At 40.9% G+C, this 17,471-nt stretch overlaps 1 protein-coding gene across 3 annotated transcripts in view; it reads left to right on the plus strand.

Annotated features, from left to right (window-relative positions):
* INTS4 (integrator complex subunit 4) overlaps positions 1-17,471 on the plus strand; it is a gene marked incomplete at both ends in the record, with an annotated part of 90,454 nt that overhangs the window by 1,690 nt on the left and 71,293 nt on the right. For 2 of the 3 annotated variants that reach the window (XM_080695252.1, XM_080695253.1), the window contains 3 exons: positions 2,157-2,274; positions 11,181-11,287; positions 16,644-16,829. In XM_080695252.1, the coding sequence (XP_080551378.1) occupies positions 2,157-2,274; positions 11,181-11,287; positions 16,644-16,829 (411 nt within the window). The remainder of the gene's footprint in view (positions 1-2,156; positions 2,275-11,180; positions 11,288-16,643; positions 16,830-17,471) is intronic. The other variant, XM_080695254.1, reaches the window with a different exon arrangement.

A 17,471-nucleotide genomic window follows, 5' to 3' on the forward strand; every position in this document is an offset into this window, starting at 1 on the left:
GGTTTATATTGAAAATAAGAAGCCGGGCATGGTGGCGCACACTTGTAATCCCAGCATTTGGGAGGCCGACACAGGAGGATTTCAGTTTGAGGACAGCCTCAGCTACTTAGTGAGGCCCTCTGCAACTGAGTGAGACCCTGTTTCAAAATAAAAAATAAAAAATAAGGCGTCGCTTGGAGGTAAAATGCCTCTGGGTTCCATCTTCGGTACCACAAAAAATAAGTAAGAAGGTGCATATTTAGTAAGCTTTTATTGCATACATAGATAAAAAAGATACAAATCTTGTCTTTTGAAGCATAGGTTATACTAGATACAGGGATATATATATATATATATATGGTATGTCATATTGCTGATGATACAGGGTGCAGTGGGAGCACAAAGAAGAAGTTAATATCAATAATGATCCTTTCATCACTAGATTTGTGTCTTGAATGTGATTCCCTCATCTTCCTGCTGTTCTATCCTAATTTAATGCCCTTATAACTGGTTGTGACAAACCTCTGTATTTTATTTTGGTACTAGAGATTGAACCCAGGGACATTCTACTTCTGAGTTATATCCGCAGCCCTATTTTATTTTTTTATTTTTCAACAAGGTCTCACTGAGTTGCTTTGGGTCTTACTAAATTGCTGAGGCTGGCCTCAAACCAGCAATTCTTCTGTTTCAGCTGCCCAAGCACTAAGTTTACAGTCCCATGCCACTATGCCTGGCCTTTTAAAATCCAAGTGGACTTTATTTTTCTGTTTTTCTGATGCTCTTTTTTATTTTTTTATTTTCTGGTGGTCCTGGGGATTGAACCCAGGGGCGTTCTACCTCCCACCTGTTTTGTGGGTTTTTTTTTTTTTTTTGTATGTTTGTTTGTTTGTTTGTTGTATTACTAGATATTGAACTCGGGAATTCTATCTCCAAGCACCCTCAGCCCTATTTTCATTATTTATTTTTGTGTGTGTGGTACTGGAGATTGAACCCAGGGGTATTTTAGCTCTGAGCTATACACTAGCCCTATTTTTTATTTTTTAGTGGTACCGGGGATGGAACACAGGGGCATTCTACCTCTGAGATACACCCTCAGCCCTATTTTTTAGTCTTTTTACTTTTTTTTTTTTTTTGGTGGTACTGGGGTTCCTGGAAGCCCTTCTACGTCCGGGCTACACTCCCAGACCTATTTTATACTTTGTATTGGGAAACAGGGTCTCCTAAGCCAGTGCACGCGTCTGGCTTCGAACCTGCGGGATCCTCCTGTCTCTGCCTCCCAAGCGCAGGGATTACAAGCGTGCGCCACCACGCCCGGCTGTCTTTTTACTTTTGAAACAGGGTCTTACTGAGTTTCGAAGGGCCTCACTAAGTAGCTGAGGCTGTCTGCGAACTGCAATCCTCTGGCCTCTGCCTCCCAAATGCTGGGATTTCTAGTGTGTGCCACCACGCCCAGTGCTGTGGTGCTTTAATAGAAGCCAGTGTTTGTAATAGAATCCAGGGCCTTGCATATGCTAAGCACATGCTCTGCCTCTGAGCTAGGTCCCCTGTCCCGTGTGTGTGTGTGTGTGTGTGTGTGTGTGTGTGTGTGTCGGGAAGGTATTGGGGATTGAACCCAGAGGTGTTTCATAATTAATTTTTAATGATAATTTTTATAATATATTTATTTTTGTAGTATTGAGGATGAAACTTAGGGTGTCATGTATGTTAGACAAACACTATACCAGAATGTTTCCTTTCTAGCCCTATAATTTATTCTTTAATTTGACTTCATAGGAGATAAAGTATTTTTTGTGTGTGTGTGTGTGTGTGTGTGTGTGTGTGTGTGTGTTTTAATGCTGAGGATTGGATCTAGGGGTATTCTACCTCTGATCTATACTCCCAGTGCTATTTTAGTTTTATTTTGAAGCAGTCTCACTAGGTTGATGAGTGTCTTACTACTTGCTGAGGCGGTCCTCAAACCTATTATCTTTCTGCCTCAGCCTCCCAAGTACTGGTATTACAAGTGGGCACCACCACACCCAGTCTGAGGAAAGCTCTCCTAGTGTACATCAAGTTAAGCTTTCAGAAATGAAGACTTGGCTCCTTGGATCTCTTTTGACATGCTAGTTCCCTGCGTCTTGTTTGTTGCTTAGCTAAAGAGAGGAGCATCAAGATGACAGTCGCTTGTTTTGTTCCAGGAAAACGATCCGTCTGTGCGACTGAAAATTGCATCACTGTTGGGTTTACTATCAAAAACTTCAGGATTTTCACCGGACTGCATTATGGATGATGCCATCAACATACTACAGAATGAAAGTAAGTTACAATTTAAGAGCTGTGTAGTCAGAGCAGAAAGTTTCAATTCCTTTGGTATAGCATTTAGGATGAATTTTTTTTTTTTTTTTTGGTACTGGGGATGGAACCCAGGGGCATTTACCACTGAGTGACACCCCAGCCTTATTTTTTATTCTTTCTATTATAACACGATCTCACTAAGTTGCAGAGAACGTCACTAGGTAGCTGAGGCTGGTGGTGAACCTGCGATCCTCCTGTCTCAGCCTGCTGAGTACTGGGATTACAAGCATGCACCACCACTTCTGGCTTTAGGATGGATTTTTGTGGTAGTTGCAATTGAAAAGGAATAGGAATTCTAGGATGATTTAATACAACAAAGTATATATATTTATAGTAGAGTTAAAATATAGTTTTACCTTTTTTTTTTTTTTTGTGGTCCTGGGGATGGAACCCAGGAGCCTTCTACCTCTGGGCTATACTCCCAGGCCTATTTATATTTTGTTTGGAAATAGGGTCTTACTAAGTTGCTCAGAGCCTCACTAAGTAGCTGAGGCTGGCTTCGAACACACACGATCCTCCTGTCTCAGCCTCCCAAGTGCTGGGATTACAAGCGTGCGCCACCACGCCCGGCTCTTTTTTATTTTTTCCATTATAATTTATCTCTTTTTTATATTTTGTAGTACTGGGAATTGAACCCAGGGATATTCTACTTCTGACCTACATCCTAAGTCCCATTATTTATTTATTTTTTTGCGGTATTGAACCCAGGGGCATTTTACCTCCAAGCTATGTCTCCAACCCTATTTTTTATTTTTTATTTTTTATTTTGAAACAGGGTCTCACTAAGTAGCCGAGGCAGGCTGCAACCCTCCTGTCTAATCCTCCCAAGTATTAAATTCAAGAGTGTGCCACCACACCTGGCTTTTTAATTTAATTTAATTTATGTACTTTTATTGGTGCATTATTGTCTCACATCATAGTCTGGTTTATAGTGATGGTGACACACATGCACACAGCACTTGGTGGACATTCCTCTGGCTCCTTCCCTGTTCTCCCTTCCCCATGCAGGATATTGAGACTGACATTGGTATTTTCACATATGTACATAATGTCCATGGAAGTAATTTCTTCACTGATTCTCCCCCAACTCCTTCTCCCCTTCCCCTTGATCGCCTCCCTGGCTTTCCCTGGAGTTTCTTCTTTATTATCTGGAGTCCCTTTGGTATCCCATTTACTGCCTAGCTCCCACATATGAGAGAAAACATAGGATCCTTCTATTTATTTATTTATTTATTTATTTATTCATTCATCCATCCATCCATCCATCCATCCATCCATCCATCCATCCATTGATTGGTGCTGGGATTGAACCTAAGGGCATTCTACCTTCACACTACACCTCTGGCCCTACTTTATTCTTTACTTTGAAATAGGGTCTCACTAAGTAGCTGAGGCTGGTCATGATTCTGCAGTCTTCCTGTCTTAGCCTCCCAAGTACTGTGATTATAAGCATGTGCATCATGCCTGACTTTGCACCACTCTTTTAATTTCTTGTAGATACCCACTAAATATTTTCCTTGTGTGTGTGTGTGTGTGTGTGTGTGTGTGTGTGTACTAGTGATGAACCTATGAACATTCTACCTCTGATTTACATTCCCGTGTGTGTGCTCGCATGCGTGTGCTCACTCCCCCCCCCCCCCATATATATTTTTTTCCCCTTAGTGGTACTAGGGATGGAATTCAGGTGCATACTACCTCTGGGCTACACCTATAGCTCTATTTTAATTTTTATTTTAAGCAGAGTGTTAGTCTGGCATGGTGGCGCACGCTCGTAATCCCAGCATTCGGGAGGCTGAGACTGGAGGATCATGGTTTGCCGACAGCCTCAGCTACTTAGTGAAGCCCTCCACAACTCAGTGAGACCCGGTTTCAAAATAAAAAATAAAAATGCCCCTGGGTTCCATCCCCAGACCCGTAAAAAACAAAACAACAACAAAAAAAAAAACAGTCTTGCTAAATTGCTGAGAGCTTGTGGAGTTGTTAAGGCTGGCTTTGAATCTGTAATCCCCCTGTTTCAGCCTCCCAAGTATTAGGATTATAGACATGTGCCACCACACCCGGGTTTAAAAAAATGTTCTTAATGTTCATGTAAAGCACAAAACTGCTTCAGATTTTTTATTGTCTGGTTATCTGGTCTTATGTATTTACAGAATTCTGCTAGTTAGTGCTTCATTTGCATTAATTAATTTTTCTGCTACTTGCCATTGAACCTGGGATCATTGTACCTCTGAATTACACCCCAGCTCTATTTTTTTTTTTATTCTGAAATAGAATCTCAGTAGGTTGATGAGAGTCTCTCTACTTACTGAAGTTTTCCTTGAACTTGGAATTGTCCTGTCTCCACCTCCCAAGTACTGGGATGACAAGGATCATGCCTGACTTCATTCTTTGTTTTAGAACACATTCTTACTAGGTTTCTGAGTCTTACTGCATTTGTGAGGCTTTCCTTGAACCTGTAATCCTCCTGTCTGAGCCTCCCAAGTACTGTGATTACAAGTTTGTGCAACCACACCTGCTGCTTTAGTATTTATTTTAATGTAAAAAAAAAAAAAATGAGCTGGGCCTTGGTGAGGCAGTAATCTCAGTACTTGGGAGGCTGAGACTGGAGAATTGCAGGTTTGTGACTAGCATTGGTAACTTAATGAAACCCTGTTTCAAAATAAAGAATAAAAAATAGGTTTGGGGGTATAGCTTGGAGGTTGAGTATCCCTTGGATTAATTCCCAGTACCAAAATAAGTAAATAAATAAAAAGTATAAATATATAAATACCTGTAATACCAGTACTTGGGAGACTGACACAGAGTGATCACAGGTTCAAGACCAGCCTCAGCAATTTAGTGAAGCTCTCATTAAGTTAAAAGTAATCCCAAGCCGGGTGTGGTGGTGCACATTTGTAATCCCAGCATTTGGGAGGCTGAGACAGGACGATTGTGGCTCATGGACAGCCTCAGCTACTTAGAACCTCAGTGAGACCTTGTTTCAAAATAAAGAATAAAAATTAGGGCTGGGTGTAGCTTGGAGGTAGAAAGCCCCTGGGTTCTATCCCCATTACTGGAAAAAAAGTAATCCCAGCATTTGAGAGGCTGAGATAGGAGGATCATGGTTCAAGGACAACCTCAGCTACTTAATAAGGCCCTTTGCAACTCAGTGAGACCCTGTTTCAAAATAAAACAGCCCTATTTTATTTTATTCTTTTTTTATATATTTATGGTACTAGTGATTAAACCCAGGGGCATTATACCCCTGAGCTAGACCCCCAGCCCTATTGATTGATTAATTGATTGTACTGGGGATGGAACCCAGGGGCATTGTACCTCCGAGCTACACCCCCCAGCCCTATTTTTTTAGTCTTTTTATTTTTGAAACAAGGTCTCACTAAATTGCTGAGGGATTAATTTGCCAAGACTGACCTTGAACCTGCAATCTTATCTTAAGCTCCCACATACTGGGATTATAAGTGTGTGCCATGTTTGTAATCCCCCCGCACTTGGGAGGCAGAGACAGGAGGATCGTGCAGGTTTGAAGCAAGCCGTGCTGGCTTAGGAGACCCTGTTTCCAAATTAAAAAAAAAACATAAAATAGGTCTGGAAGTGTAGCTCAGAGGTAAAAGGGCTTCCAGGAACCCCAGTACCACACACACACACACACACACACACACACACACACACACACAAAGTATGTGCCACAATGTCCAGTTATTTTTGTATTTTGAGACAAGGTCTTACTAAATTCCTAAGGCTGGCCTCAAACCTGTGATACTTCTGTCTCATCTTCCCAAGTACTCAGAAGACAGGTTGTGTCATTATAACCACTTTAGAAATAACTTTTATGTTAAAGTTTTACTTGTAGCTGGGCATGGTGGCGCACATTTGTAATCCCAGTACTTGGTAGGCTGAGATAGAGGGATCACAGGTTCAAAGTCAGCTTCGGCAACTTAGTGAGAACCTATTTCAAAATAAGAAATAAAATCCCGGGTTGGGCCGGGCGTGGTGGCGCACGCTTGTAATCCCCGCGCTTGGGAGGCAGAGACAGGAGGATCGCGCAGGTTCGAAGCCAGCTGCGTGCACTGGCTTAAGAGACCCTGTTTCCAAATAAAAATGTAAAAATAGGTCTGGGAGTGTAGCCCAGAGGTAGCAGGGCTTCCAGGAACCCCAGTACCACCAAAAAAAAAAAAAAAAAAAAAAAAAAAAAAAAAAATCCCGGTTTGGGGGGTATAACTTGGAGGTAGAAAGCCTCTGGGTTCCATCCCCAGTACCAACAATAAATAAATAAGTAAAGTTTTAATTGTATTGATTTTTTTTTGTGTGTGTGGGGTGTGATGCTAGGGATTGAACCTGGAGGCATTCTATCTCTGAGCTACACTCCCAGCCCTATTTAATTTAATTTATTATTATTATTATTATTATTATTATTATTATTATTATTATTATTTTGCAGTACTGGGAATTTAACCCATAGGCTTTCTACCTCTGATCTACACTCACAATCTCATTTTTTATTTTTTATTTTGAAACAGGCTTTTACTAAGTTGTGGAGGGCCTCAATAAGTAGCTGACGTTGGCTGTACTCTCAAGTACTGGGATTACAAGTGTATGCCACTATACACAGCCTATTTTGTTATTTATTAATTAAATTAATTAATTTATTTTGGTTATGTTAAAGTTTTACTTGGAGCTGGGCGTGGTGGCGCACATTTGTACTGAGGATTGATTTGAAGCAGGATCAGAGTAAGTTGCAGAATGCCTTTGTAAATTGTTGAGGCTATCTGTGAACGTTTGATCCTCCTGTTTCAGCCTTCCTTCCAAGTATGGGGTTATAGGAGTGTGTCAGCATTCCCAGTTTTTATTTTTTAATTTTTACTTATTTTAATTTTAATTTTAATCCCTGCGCTTGGGAGGCGGAGACAGGAGGATCGCGCAGGTTTGAAGCCAGCCTTGCTGGCTTAAAAGACCCTGTTTCAAAAAAAAAAAAAAAAAAAAAAAAAAATATATATATATATATATATATATATATATATATATATATATAATAGGTCTGGGAGTTTAGCCTGGAGGGAGAAGGGTTTCCAGGAACCCCAGTACCAACAAAACAAAACAAAACAAAAAACTAGCCACATGTGATGGTGCACACTTCTAACTGCAGTACTTGAGAGTCTGAGACAGGAGGATCGCAGGCTTGTGGCCAGCCTCTGCAACTTAGTTAGGCCCTCCACAGTTTAATGAGATCTTGTTTCAAAATAAAAGTAAAATATGGTAGTGGATGTAGCTCAAAGGTAGAATGCCTTGGGTTCCATCCCCAGTACCACATACACATACACAAAGTAATAAAATAAAGTAGGGATGGGTACAACTTGGAGGTCGGATGCTTTTTGTGTCAATTCCCAGTACCACAAAAAACAGACACTGATTATTTGAATACCACCTAAAATCTTATATACCACCAGCTATATAAAAACCATATTTGCCCACTGCCAACAACATATTAAATGGGGAACTTCAAGAATTCCCCCTAAAAACAGGAACAAGACAAGGATGTCCATTATCACCACTTCTCTTCAATGTAATACTAGAGACTCTAGCCAGAGCAATAAGGCAAGAAAAGGAAATCAAAGGAGTACAGATAGGAAAAGAAGAACTCAAACTTTCACTATTTGCAAATGACATGATACTATATTTAGAAAACCCAACAAACTCAACCAAAAGACTTATAGAACTGATCGACAAATTCAGCTAAGTATCTGGATACAAAATCCATCTTAAAAAATCAGAAGCTTAGGCTGGCGTGGTGGTGTACACTTGTAATCCCTGCGCTTGGGAGGCTGAGACAGGAGGATCTCAGAGGTTCGAAGCCATCCTCAGCTACTTAGTGAGGCTCTTAGCAACCTAGTGAGACCCTGTTTCCAAATAAAATAAAAACAAAAGGTTTGGTAGTATAACCTGGAGGTAGAAAGTCCCTGGGTTCCACCCCTATTACCACACACACACACACACACACACACACACACATCAGAAGCTTTCCTGTACACCAACCATAAATACACTGAAAAAGAAATTCTGAAAACACTTCCAATCAGGATCTCCCACAAAAATATAAAATACTTAGGAATAAACTTAACCAAGAAGGTAAAAGATCTTTACAAAGAAAATTATAAAACATTGAAAAAAGAAATTGAAGAAGCTCTTAGAAGATGGAAAGATCAGCGCCGGGCATGGTGGCGCACGCTTGTAATCCCTGTGCTTGGGAGGCGGAGACAGGAGGATCGCGCAGGTTCGAAGCCAGTTTCACTGGCTTAGGAGACCCTGTTTCCAAAAAATAAAATATGTCAGGGAGTGTAGCCCTGAGGTAGAAGGGCTTCCAGGAACCCCAGCACCACCAAAAAAAAAAAAAAAAAGAAGAAGATGGAAAGATCTTCCATGTTCGTGGATTGGCAGAATAAATATCATTAAAATGGCCATCCTTCCAAAAGTGATTTACAGATTTAATGCAATGTCCATTAAACTACCAAGATCATACCTCACAGACATAGAAAAATCAGTCCTTAAATTTATTTGGAATAACAAAAAGCCCAGAATAGCCAAAGTAGTTCTCAGCAACAAAAACCATGCAGGAGGAATCACAATACCTGACTTTAAACTATACTACAAAGCCATTGTAATAAAAACAGCATGGTACTAGCACAAAAACAGATAACATAGACCAATGGAGCCGAATCGAAGACCCAGAAACAAGTCCACACACTTTCAGCCAATTGATTTTTGACAAAGGGGCCAAAAACATACACTGGAATAAAGATAGCCTGTTCAACAAATGGTGTTGGCAAAACTGGTTAACCATATGCAGAAAATTGGAAATTAATCCCACTTTCTCACTCTGTACAAAAGTCAATTCAGGATGGATCAAAGACTTGAAAATTAGACCAGAGACCTTGAAGCTCACTGAAGAGGGCATAGGTCCAACACTGCAACACATAGGCACAGATAAACACTTTCTCAACAAGACCCCAAAGGCACAACAAATTAAAAGGCCAATCAGTACATGGGATTGCATGAAACTGAAGAGCTTCTGGTCAGCAAAGGAATCTGTCAAGAACCTCAATCGAGAGCCAACAGAATGGGAGAAGATTTTCGCCACCTACACCACCGATAGAGGACTAATATCTAGAATATACAGAGTACTCAAGAAACTCAACACTAAAAAAACAAATAATCTAATAAAAATGGGCAAGTGAACTAAATAGACACGTCATGGAAGGAGAAATTCAAATGGCCAATAAATGCATGAAAATATGCTCAACATCACTGGCAATCAGAGAGATGCAAATCAAAACTACCCTGAGATTTCACCTAACTCCAACTAGAATAGCAATCATTCAAAACACAAACAGCAACAGTTGCTGGCGAGGATGTGGAGAAGTGGGAACTCTAAGACATTGTTGGTGGGATTGCAAATTGGTGCACAAAATAATAATAATAATAATATAATAATAATAATAAAATAAATAAATCAGTATTGGAGATTGAACACAGGACTTCTTTCACACAAGGAAATGAGCTATATCTGTACCACTGCCCCCTCCCCCTTTTTAATGGCACTGTGGATGGAACCCAGAGGCATTCTGCCTCTGAGCTTAACCCCCAGCCTGATTTTATTTCTTATTTGGAAACAGGGTCTCACTAAGTTGCGGAGGGCCTTGCTAAGTTGTCAAAGGTGGCTTTGAACCTGTGATCCTCTTGTCTCAGCCTTGCAAGTACTGGGATTGCAGGCGTGCGCCACCACACCCAGCTATGTCTGGCCCTTGTATCTTATTTTTTTGCAGGGCTGGACATTGAGCACTCAGTTTAGCACACATCAGGCAAGCACTGTACAAATGATTTAATTCCCCAAACAGTTTTTTCTTCTTATAATAATAATTATTAAATATTAATAATATTAATATATTAAATAATACATACAATATATAAAGAATGTATAATATATAAATGATATATGTAAATGAGCCGGGCTTGGTGGTGCTCGCTTGTAAGCCCCGTGCTTGGGAGCTGGAGACAGGAGGATCGCGCAGGTTCGAAGCCAGCCGCGCTGGCTTAAGAGACCCTGTTTCCAAATAAAAAAGTATAAAAATAGGTCTGTGAGTGTAGCCCGGAGGTAGAAGGGTTTCTAGAAACCCCAGTACCACCCAAAAAAAAAAAAAAAATATATATATATATATATATATATCTGTATGTAAATAATATATAATATATAAATAATATATAATAACCATTATTATGTTAATATAATAATATTTATTAATAAATACTATTATGTGTGTGTGTTATTTAGAATTGAACCCAGGGTCATTTTACCTCTAAGATATACCCTCATCCGTTTCCCCCTCTTCTTCTTCTTCTTCTTCTTCTTCTTCTTCTTCTTCTTCTTCTTCTTCTTCTTCTTCTTCTTCTTCTTTTTCTTCTTCTCCTCCTCCTCCTCCTCCTCCTCCTCCTCCTCCTCCTCCTCCTCCTCCTCCTCCTCTTTCTCCTCCTCCTTCTCCTCCTTTTTCTTCTTCGTCTCGCTAGGTTGATAAGAGCCTCATTACTTACTGAGACTGTCCTCAAGCCCGTGGTCCTCTTGTCTCAGCCTCCCAATTACCTGGAATACAAACCTTCACCACCACCCCCGGTTCCCTCGCCATTTTAAAAATTGTTTTGAGAGAGGATGCTGGTAAGTTGTCCGTTGCCCAAACTGACCTTCAATTTGGCAGTCCCGTCTCAGCATACCGAATATCTGGGGTTATAGTGTGAGATAAGTCTACAGTGTTTACCAGAGTAATTTCTCTAGTGACCTTCTTTTGACAATCTTTAACACAATGTGCTCTCTGTTTTTCTAGAGTCTCATCAAGTTCTAGCTCAACTCTTGGACACTTTGCTTGCAATCGGCACTAAACTGTCTGAGAACCAAGCGCTCCAGATGCGACTAGTTGATGTCGCCTGCAAGGTAAGCGTGTGACGGTCTTCTTTCTTAAACAGTTTTGCATTATCAGGACTGTTTGTTGTAACTGTAAGATTTCTTCACAACCATCCTAGGCCTGCGACTGAGGATGTGGTGATTCCATTACTAGTCCTGTGTTTATGTGTGTGTGTGGTGCTCTGCCTCTGAGCTAAACCCCAGCCCTATTTTATTTTTATGTTTGTTTGTTTGCTGTGGCACTGGAGATTGAACCCAGAGGCATCCTACTTCTTATCTACACTCCCAGCCCAATTTTCATTTTCTTTTTCTCTTCTTTTCTTCTCTTTTTGTCCTTCCTTCCTTCCTTCCTTTCCTTTCTTTCTCTCTCTCTCTCTCTTTTTTCTTTTTTCTTACTCTTTCTTTTTTAGCACCAGGGATTGAACCCAGAGGCTTTCTACCTCTGAACTACACCCCCAGCCTTGTTTTATTCTTTATTTTTGAAATAGGGCCTCACTAAGTAGTTTAGGCTGGTCATGAACCTATGATCCTCCTGTCTCAGCCTCCCAAGTACTTGGGATTACAAGCGTGCGCCACCATACCCGACTTTCAATTTTACTTCTTATTTGGAAAGAGTATCTGAGTTGCAGAGGGCCTTGGTAAGTTGCCATGGCTGGCTTTGAATCTTCAATCCTCCTAAGTTCTGGATATCAAGTGTGTGCCACCACTTCTGGCTCAATTTTATATTTTTTTTTTATTTTATATTTTTTATTTTTTGGTGGTATTGGGGTTCCTGGAAGCCCTTCTACCTCCGGGCTATACTCCCAGACCTATTTTTACATTTTTATTTGGAAACAGGGTCTCTTAAACCAGTGCGCGCAGCTGGCTTTGAACCTGCGCGATCCTCCTGTCTCTGCCTCCCAAGCGCGGGGATTACAAACGTGCGCCACCACTCCCGTCTATATTTTATTTTTATTTTATTTATTTATTTGATGGTACTGGGGTTCCTGGAATCCCTTCTACCTGCGGGCTATACTCCTAGACCTATTTTATATTTTTATTTGGAAACAGGGTCTCTTAAGCCAGCAAGGCTGGCTTCGAACCTGTGTAACTGACCCTCCTGTCTCCGCCTCCCAAGCATGGGGATTACAAGTGTGCGCTACCACACCTGGCTTATTTTTAAACAGGGTCTCACTAAGTTGCCAAGGGTCTCTTTAAGTTGCTGAGGCTAGCCTCAAACCTCTCATCCTCCTGTCTCAGCCTCCCAAGTACAGGGATTACAGGCGCATGCTACCATGCCTGGTTGTATCCCTAGGCTTTCGAGGATCCTCCGTACTGATCTCCAACGTGGGTGTACTAATTTACGATTCTACCAATAGTATATTAAGAGCTCATTCTCCCCCTTCAACCCTCCGTGATACTGGGTATTAAACCCCAATCATTCTGCCTCCAAGCTCAATCTCCAGCCCTTTTTTGTTTTTACTTTAGGGTCTCGCTAGATTCTTCAGAGTCTCACTCTTTTCTAGGCTGTCCTTGACTCTTCCGGTCTCAGCCTCCCAACTTCTAGGATTACAAGCATGTTCTACCAGGCCCAGCTTTTTCCCTACATTCTTTTTTTTTTAGGGGGGGGGGTCTGGAGATAGATCCCAGGGGCATTCGACCTCCGAGCTACACCCCCTGCCTTATTTTTTATTCTTTATTTTATTTTGTTTTTTAATTTATTTTTATTGTGATACTACTAGGGATGGAACTCAGGGGCTTTCTACCTCTGGGCTATACTCCCAGACTTATTTTTTATACTTTATTTGGAAACAGGGTCTCATCTCACTAAATTGCTGAGAACCTCACTAAATAGCTGAGGATGGCTTCGAACCTGTGCAGTCCTCCTCTCTCAGCCTCCCAAGTGCTGGGATTTATAAGCATGCACCAGCACACCCGACATTTATTCTTTATTTTAAAAAATCATCTCACTAAATTGCAGAGGGCCTCACTAAGTAACTGAGGCTGTCCACAAACAGTGATCCTCCAATTTCAGCCTCCTGAATGCTGGCTCTTTTTCCCTACATTCTTGCCACCAACCCTTTCTTTTGGTGGTACTGGTGATTGAAGTCAGGCTGTAGTACTAAGGATTGAACCCAGGGTATTCTACCTCCAAGCTATACCCACAGGTTTATTTTATGTTTTATTTTGAAACAGGGTCTTGCTAAGTTCTTGAGACTTTCTTTGTACCTGTGATACTTCTATCTCAAGTACTGGGACACCTTTTTTTTTTTGTTGTTGTTGTTGTTGTACTGGGCGTGGAACCCAGGGGCTTTCAACCTTTGGGCTATACTCCCAGACCTATTGTGTATTTCATTTGGAAACAGGGTCTCACTTAGTTGCTGAGAGCCTCACTAAGTAGCTGAGGCTGGATTCAAACCTGTGTTTTCTTCCTGTTTCAGCCTCCCAAGCACGGGGATTGCAAGCATGCACCACCACACCCAGCTCTCGTTTGTATTCTTAATAATTACAACTATAATTGGAGTTAGATGGAAATTTCAGGGTAGTTTTGATGGGCATTTTCCTGATTGCTAATGATATTGAACTTTTTTTTCTTCTTTGTACTGGAGGCTGAACCCAGAGGCATTCTATCTCTGAGCTATACTCCCAGCCTCATTTTATTCCTTAATTTTTAGACAGGGTCTCACTAAGTTGCTGAGGCTGGCCTTGAGCTGGTGATCATCTTGTTTTAGCCTTCTAAGTTCAGGAATTACAGGTGTGTAACACCATGTGTGGTTACATTTTTCTGTACATTTGTTGACCATTATTATTTCTTCTTTTGAAAAGTGTCTATTCAATTCGATACCCTGTTATTTATTTTGTGTGTGTGTGTGTGTGTGTGTGTGTGTGTGTGTGTTACTGGAGATTGAAACCTGGGGCAGTCTACCTCTAAGCTACACTCCCAGCCCTATTTTATTATATATATATATATATATATATATATTTTTTTTTTTTTTTTGTACCAGGGATTGAACCCAGGGGCATTCTACCTCTGGGCTACATCCCCAGCCCTATTTTTTATTCTTTATTTTGAAAACAAGGTCTTACTAAGTTGCCAAAGATCTCACTGAGTAGCTGAGGCTGGCTGCGAACCTGCGATCCTCCTGTCTCAGCCTCCCATTTACTGGTATTACAAGGGTGCGCCACCATGCCTGGCTGAGGCAAAGTTCGCGATCAGGCCACTTTTATAAATTGCGACTCTCAAGATTTCCTCCCTCCTTTGCAAAGGAGCTTTCTCATGAGATATTCTTCACTCCCTGTCTCTTGCCAAACTGCCTGCCTACCTCATCTGCATGCAGACCTGGTTTCTACCAAAAGTCTGAGTTTCCACTTAGTTCATGAATGCCCCACTGGAGCATCTCTGATGGGAATCATTGATAGGTGCTTCCTGCCTCTCACAACAGACCATCCTGTGGTTAGACGACTGTTGCTAGAATCTTCATGTCATGTGACCCCGATCTGCAGACTGCCTCCATCCCGGGGGGCCCATTTCTGCTGCTTTCATTTTTATTTCCTGTTCTTTGCCATCACCTGCTCATCTTTTCCCCACTTGTTTCCTTTTTCTTTTAAAGTGTTTGTTTTAAGCCCTGGCCAAGTTCTATATTAGGTACTTAGACTCACTGAATGTTATGTCCCAGGTACTATTATCTGACTTTACAAATGATAATTGTCAAATGAATTAGTTCATTCACCATAAAACTTTGTGGTGTGGAATATGACACCTCTAATTTTATAGCTTAAGTATTTCTGAAGGCTTCAGGAACTTGGTTGAGATCACATAGGTACCAAGTAGCAGGGCAAGTGGCATCCCACCTCCAGGCTACACTCCTAGTTCTTTTTAAAAAAATGTTGTTTTGAAACAAGGTCTCGATAGGTTGCTGAGTCTCGCTGCTTATTAAGTAGTGGGATTCAATCTGTGATCCACCTGTCTCAGCCTTCCAAGTACTGAGATTTACAGGTGTGACCAGTATGCCTGGCTTTTTTTTTTATGATGTTAAAATGTCTTATTCCAGCCTGGTGTGGTGGCGCATGCTTGTAATCCCAGCACTTGGGAGGCTGAGACAGGAGGATTGCACAGGTTCGAAGCCAGCCTCAGCTACTTAGTGAGGCTCTCAGCAACTTAGTGAGACCCTACTTCCAAATAAAGTATAAAATAGGTCTGGGAGTATAGCCCAAAGGTAGAAAAGCCCCTGGATTCCACCCCCAATACTACCAACGAATGAATGAATGGGGGTATATCTTTGAGGTAGAATAAAGAATAAAATATAGGCCAGGCGTGGTGGTGCACACTTGTAATCCCTGCGCTTGGGAGGCGGAGACAGGAGGATCCCGCAGGTTTGAAGCCATCCTGGCTGGCTTAAGAGACCCTATTTCCAAATTAAAATATAAAATAGGTCTGGGGGTGTAGCCCGGAGGTAGAAAGGTTTCCAGGAATCCCAGTACCACCAATGAAAAGAAAAAAAAGAATAAAAAATAGGGCTGTGGGTGTAGCTCAGAGGTAGAATGCCCCTGCACCTAGATTCCATCTCCAGTACTGCAAAACAAAAAACAAACAAATAAACAAAAAAAAAAAATCAGGATACATCTCAGGATATAAGCATAAGTATTGTTTTGTTCCATTTTCAATTCAGTCCCTGGGTTCCATCCCCAGACCTACAAAAAAGAAAAAAAAAGAAAAAATTAAATAGAGTTTTGGTATAGTGCAGAGATGGAATGTACCTGGGTTCAATCCCTAATACCAAAAATAAATATGTAAAAAAATAAAAGGATGGGAGGGATCCTGTTTTCTAAAGACTCATATATTTGGGGGAAAATGATGCTGAATAGATTACTGAAAATATAGTAAATGAAATCATCCTTAAAGTTGATGTAGAGCTGGGCGTGGTGGCGCACGCTTGTAATCACAGAATTCGGGAGGTTGAGACCGGAGTATCACGGTTCGTGGACAGCCTCAGCTATTTAGTGAGGCCCTCTGCAACTTAGTGAGACCCTGTTTCAAAATAAAATAATAAAATATGGGGCTTGCTTTGAAACAAAGTCAAAGGCCCCTGAGTTCCATCCCCAAACCTGCCAAAAAAAAAAAAAGTTGATGTAATATTTTGTGATTTTGATTCTTTGTTTGTTTGTTTTTTGGTACTAGAGGTTGAACTCAGGGGCATTCTACCTTTGGGCTACACTCTCAGCCCTAATTTTTTTTTTTTTAATTTGAAACAAGGCCTCACTAAGTGGCTCAGCCTGGCCGTGAACCCGCAATCCTCCTGTCTCAGCCTCCCAAGTACTGGGATTATAACTGTTTGCTACCATGCATGGCTTTTTGTTTGTTTTTTAAGATATCTTAATCATATCCTTTATTCTCTCCTTTTTATAGCATTTGACGGATACCTCTCATGGTGTAAGAAATAAGTGCCTGCAATTACTTGGCAATCTTGGTTCCTTGGAGAAAAATGTCACAAAAGATGCAGAAGGCCTAGTTGCTAGAGATGTCCAGAAGATTATAGGAGATTACTTCAGTGACCAAGACCCACGTGTCAGAACAGCAGCTATAAAGGCCATGGTACACAAGGTTTTTATGAAAACTAATTGGGGATACTTTGGACTCGTTCTTACTCTCCCTAGAATACACTTTACGCAAACTTTCAGGAGGATATTGGTAGAAAAATACATATTTCTATTTAACAAGTGTTTTCTGTATAACAAGTTTGCTTTTCTTTGGGGAGATTCTCTGGTGGCTTTCATCTGTATCTCTGAAGCCTAGAAGATACAACTTGTACCTGTTATATATAATACCAAGTCACATTCCTTCTCCAGGTATCTATTCCAGCAGCAAGTGTCTTGGTATTCTATTATGACAGGAACAGGGTATACCTTCCATGTTCCAGAAATGTAGGGGAAAGTTACCAAGAGGAGTGCTTTTTAGGGAGAAGTGTTGTTAACCATTTGTTTCCTGGCTTTTTTATTTTTTTCTTGTGCTGGGGATCAAACCCAGGACCTCAGGAATGCTCTGGAAGCACTCTACAACTCCAGCCATCTTTCTTATTTCTTATCATTGTTTTATATTTTTCTAATACTTCTATAGGATAATCTATGTGTTAGATGTTTTAAATTCTTCACTGAGTGCTTATGCTGAAAAGCCTCTGACTAGGTTTCTTACTTTATAATACTGGTTTGGCCTTAAAGGGAACCATATTAGTCTGAT

The sequence above is a fragment of the Muscardinus avellanarius genome (assembly GCF_963383645.1).
Source record: "Muscardinus avellanarius genome assembly, chromosome: 1".
In the NCBI taxonomy this organism is placed as follows: Eukaryota; Metazoa; Chordata; class Mammalia; order Rodentia; family Gliridae; genus Muscardinus; species Muscardinus avellanarius.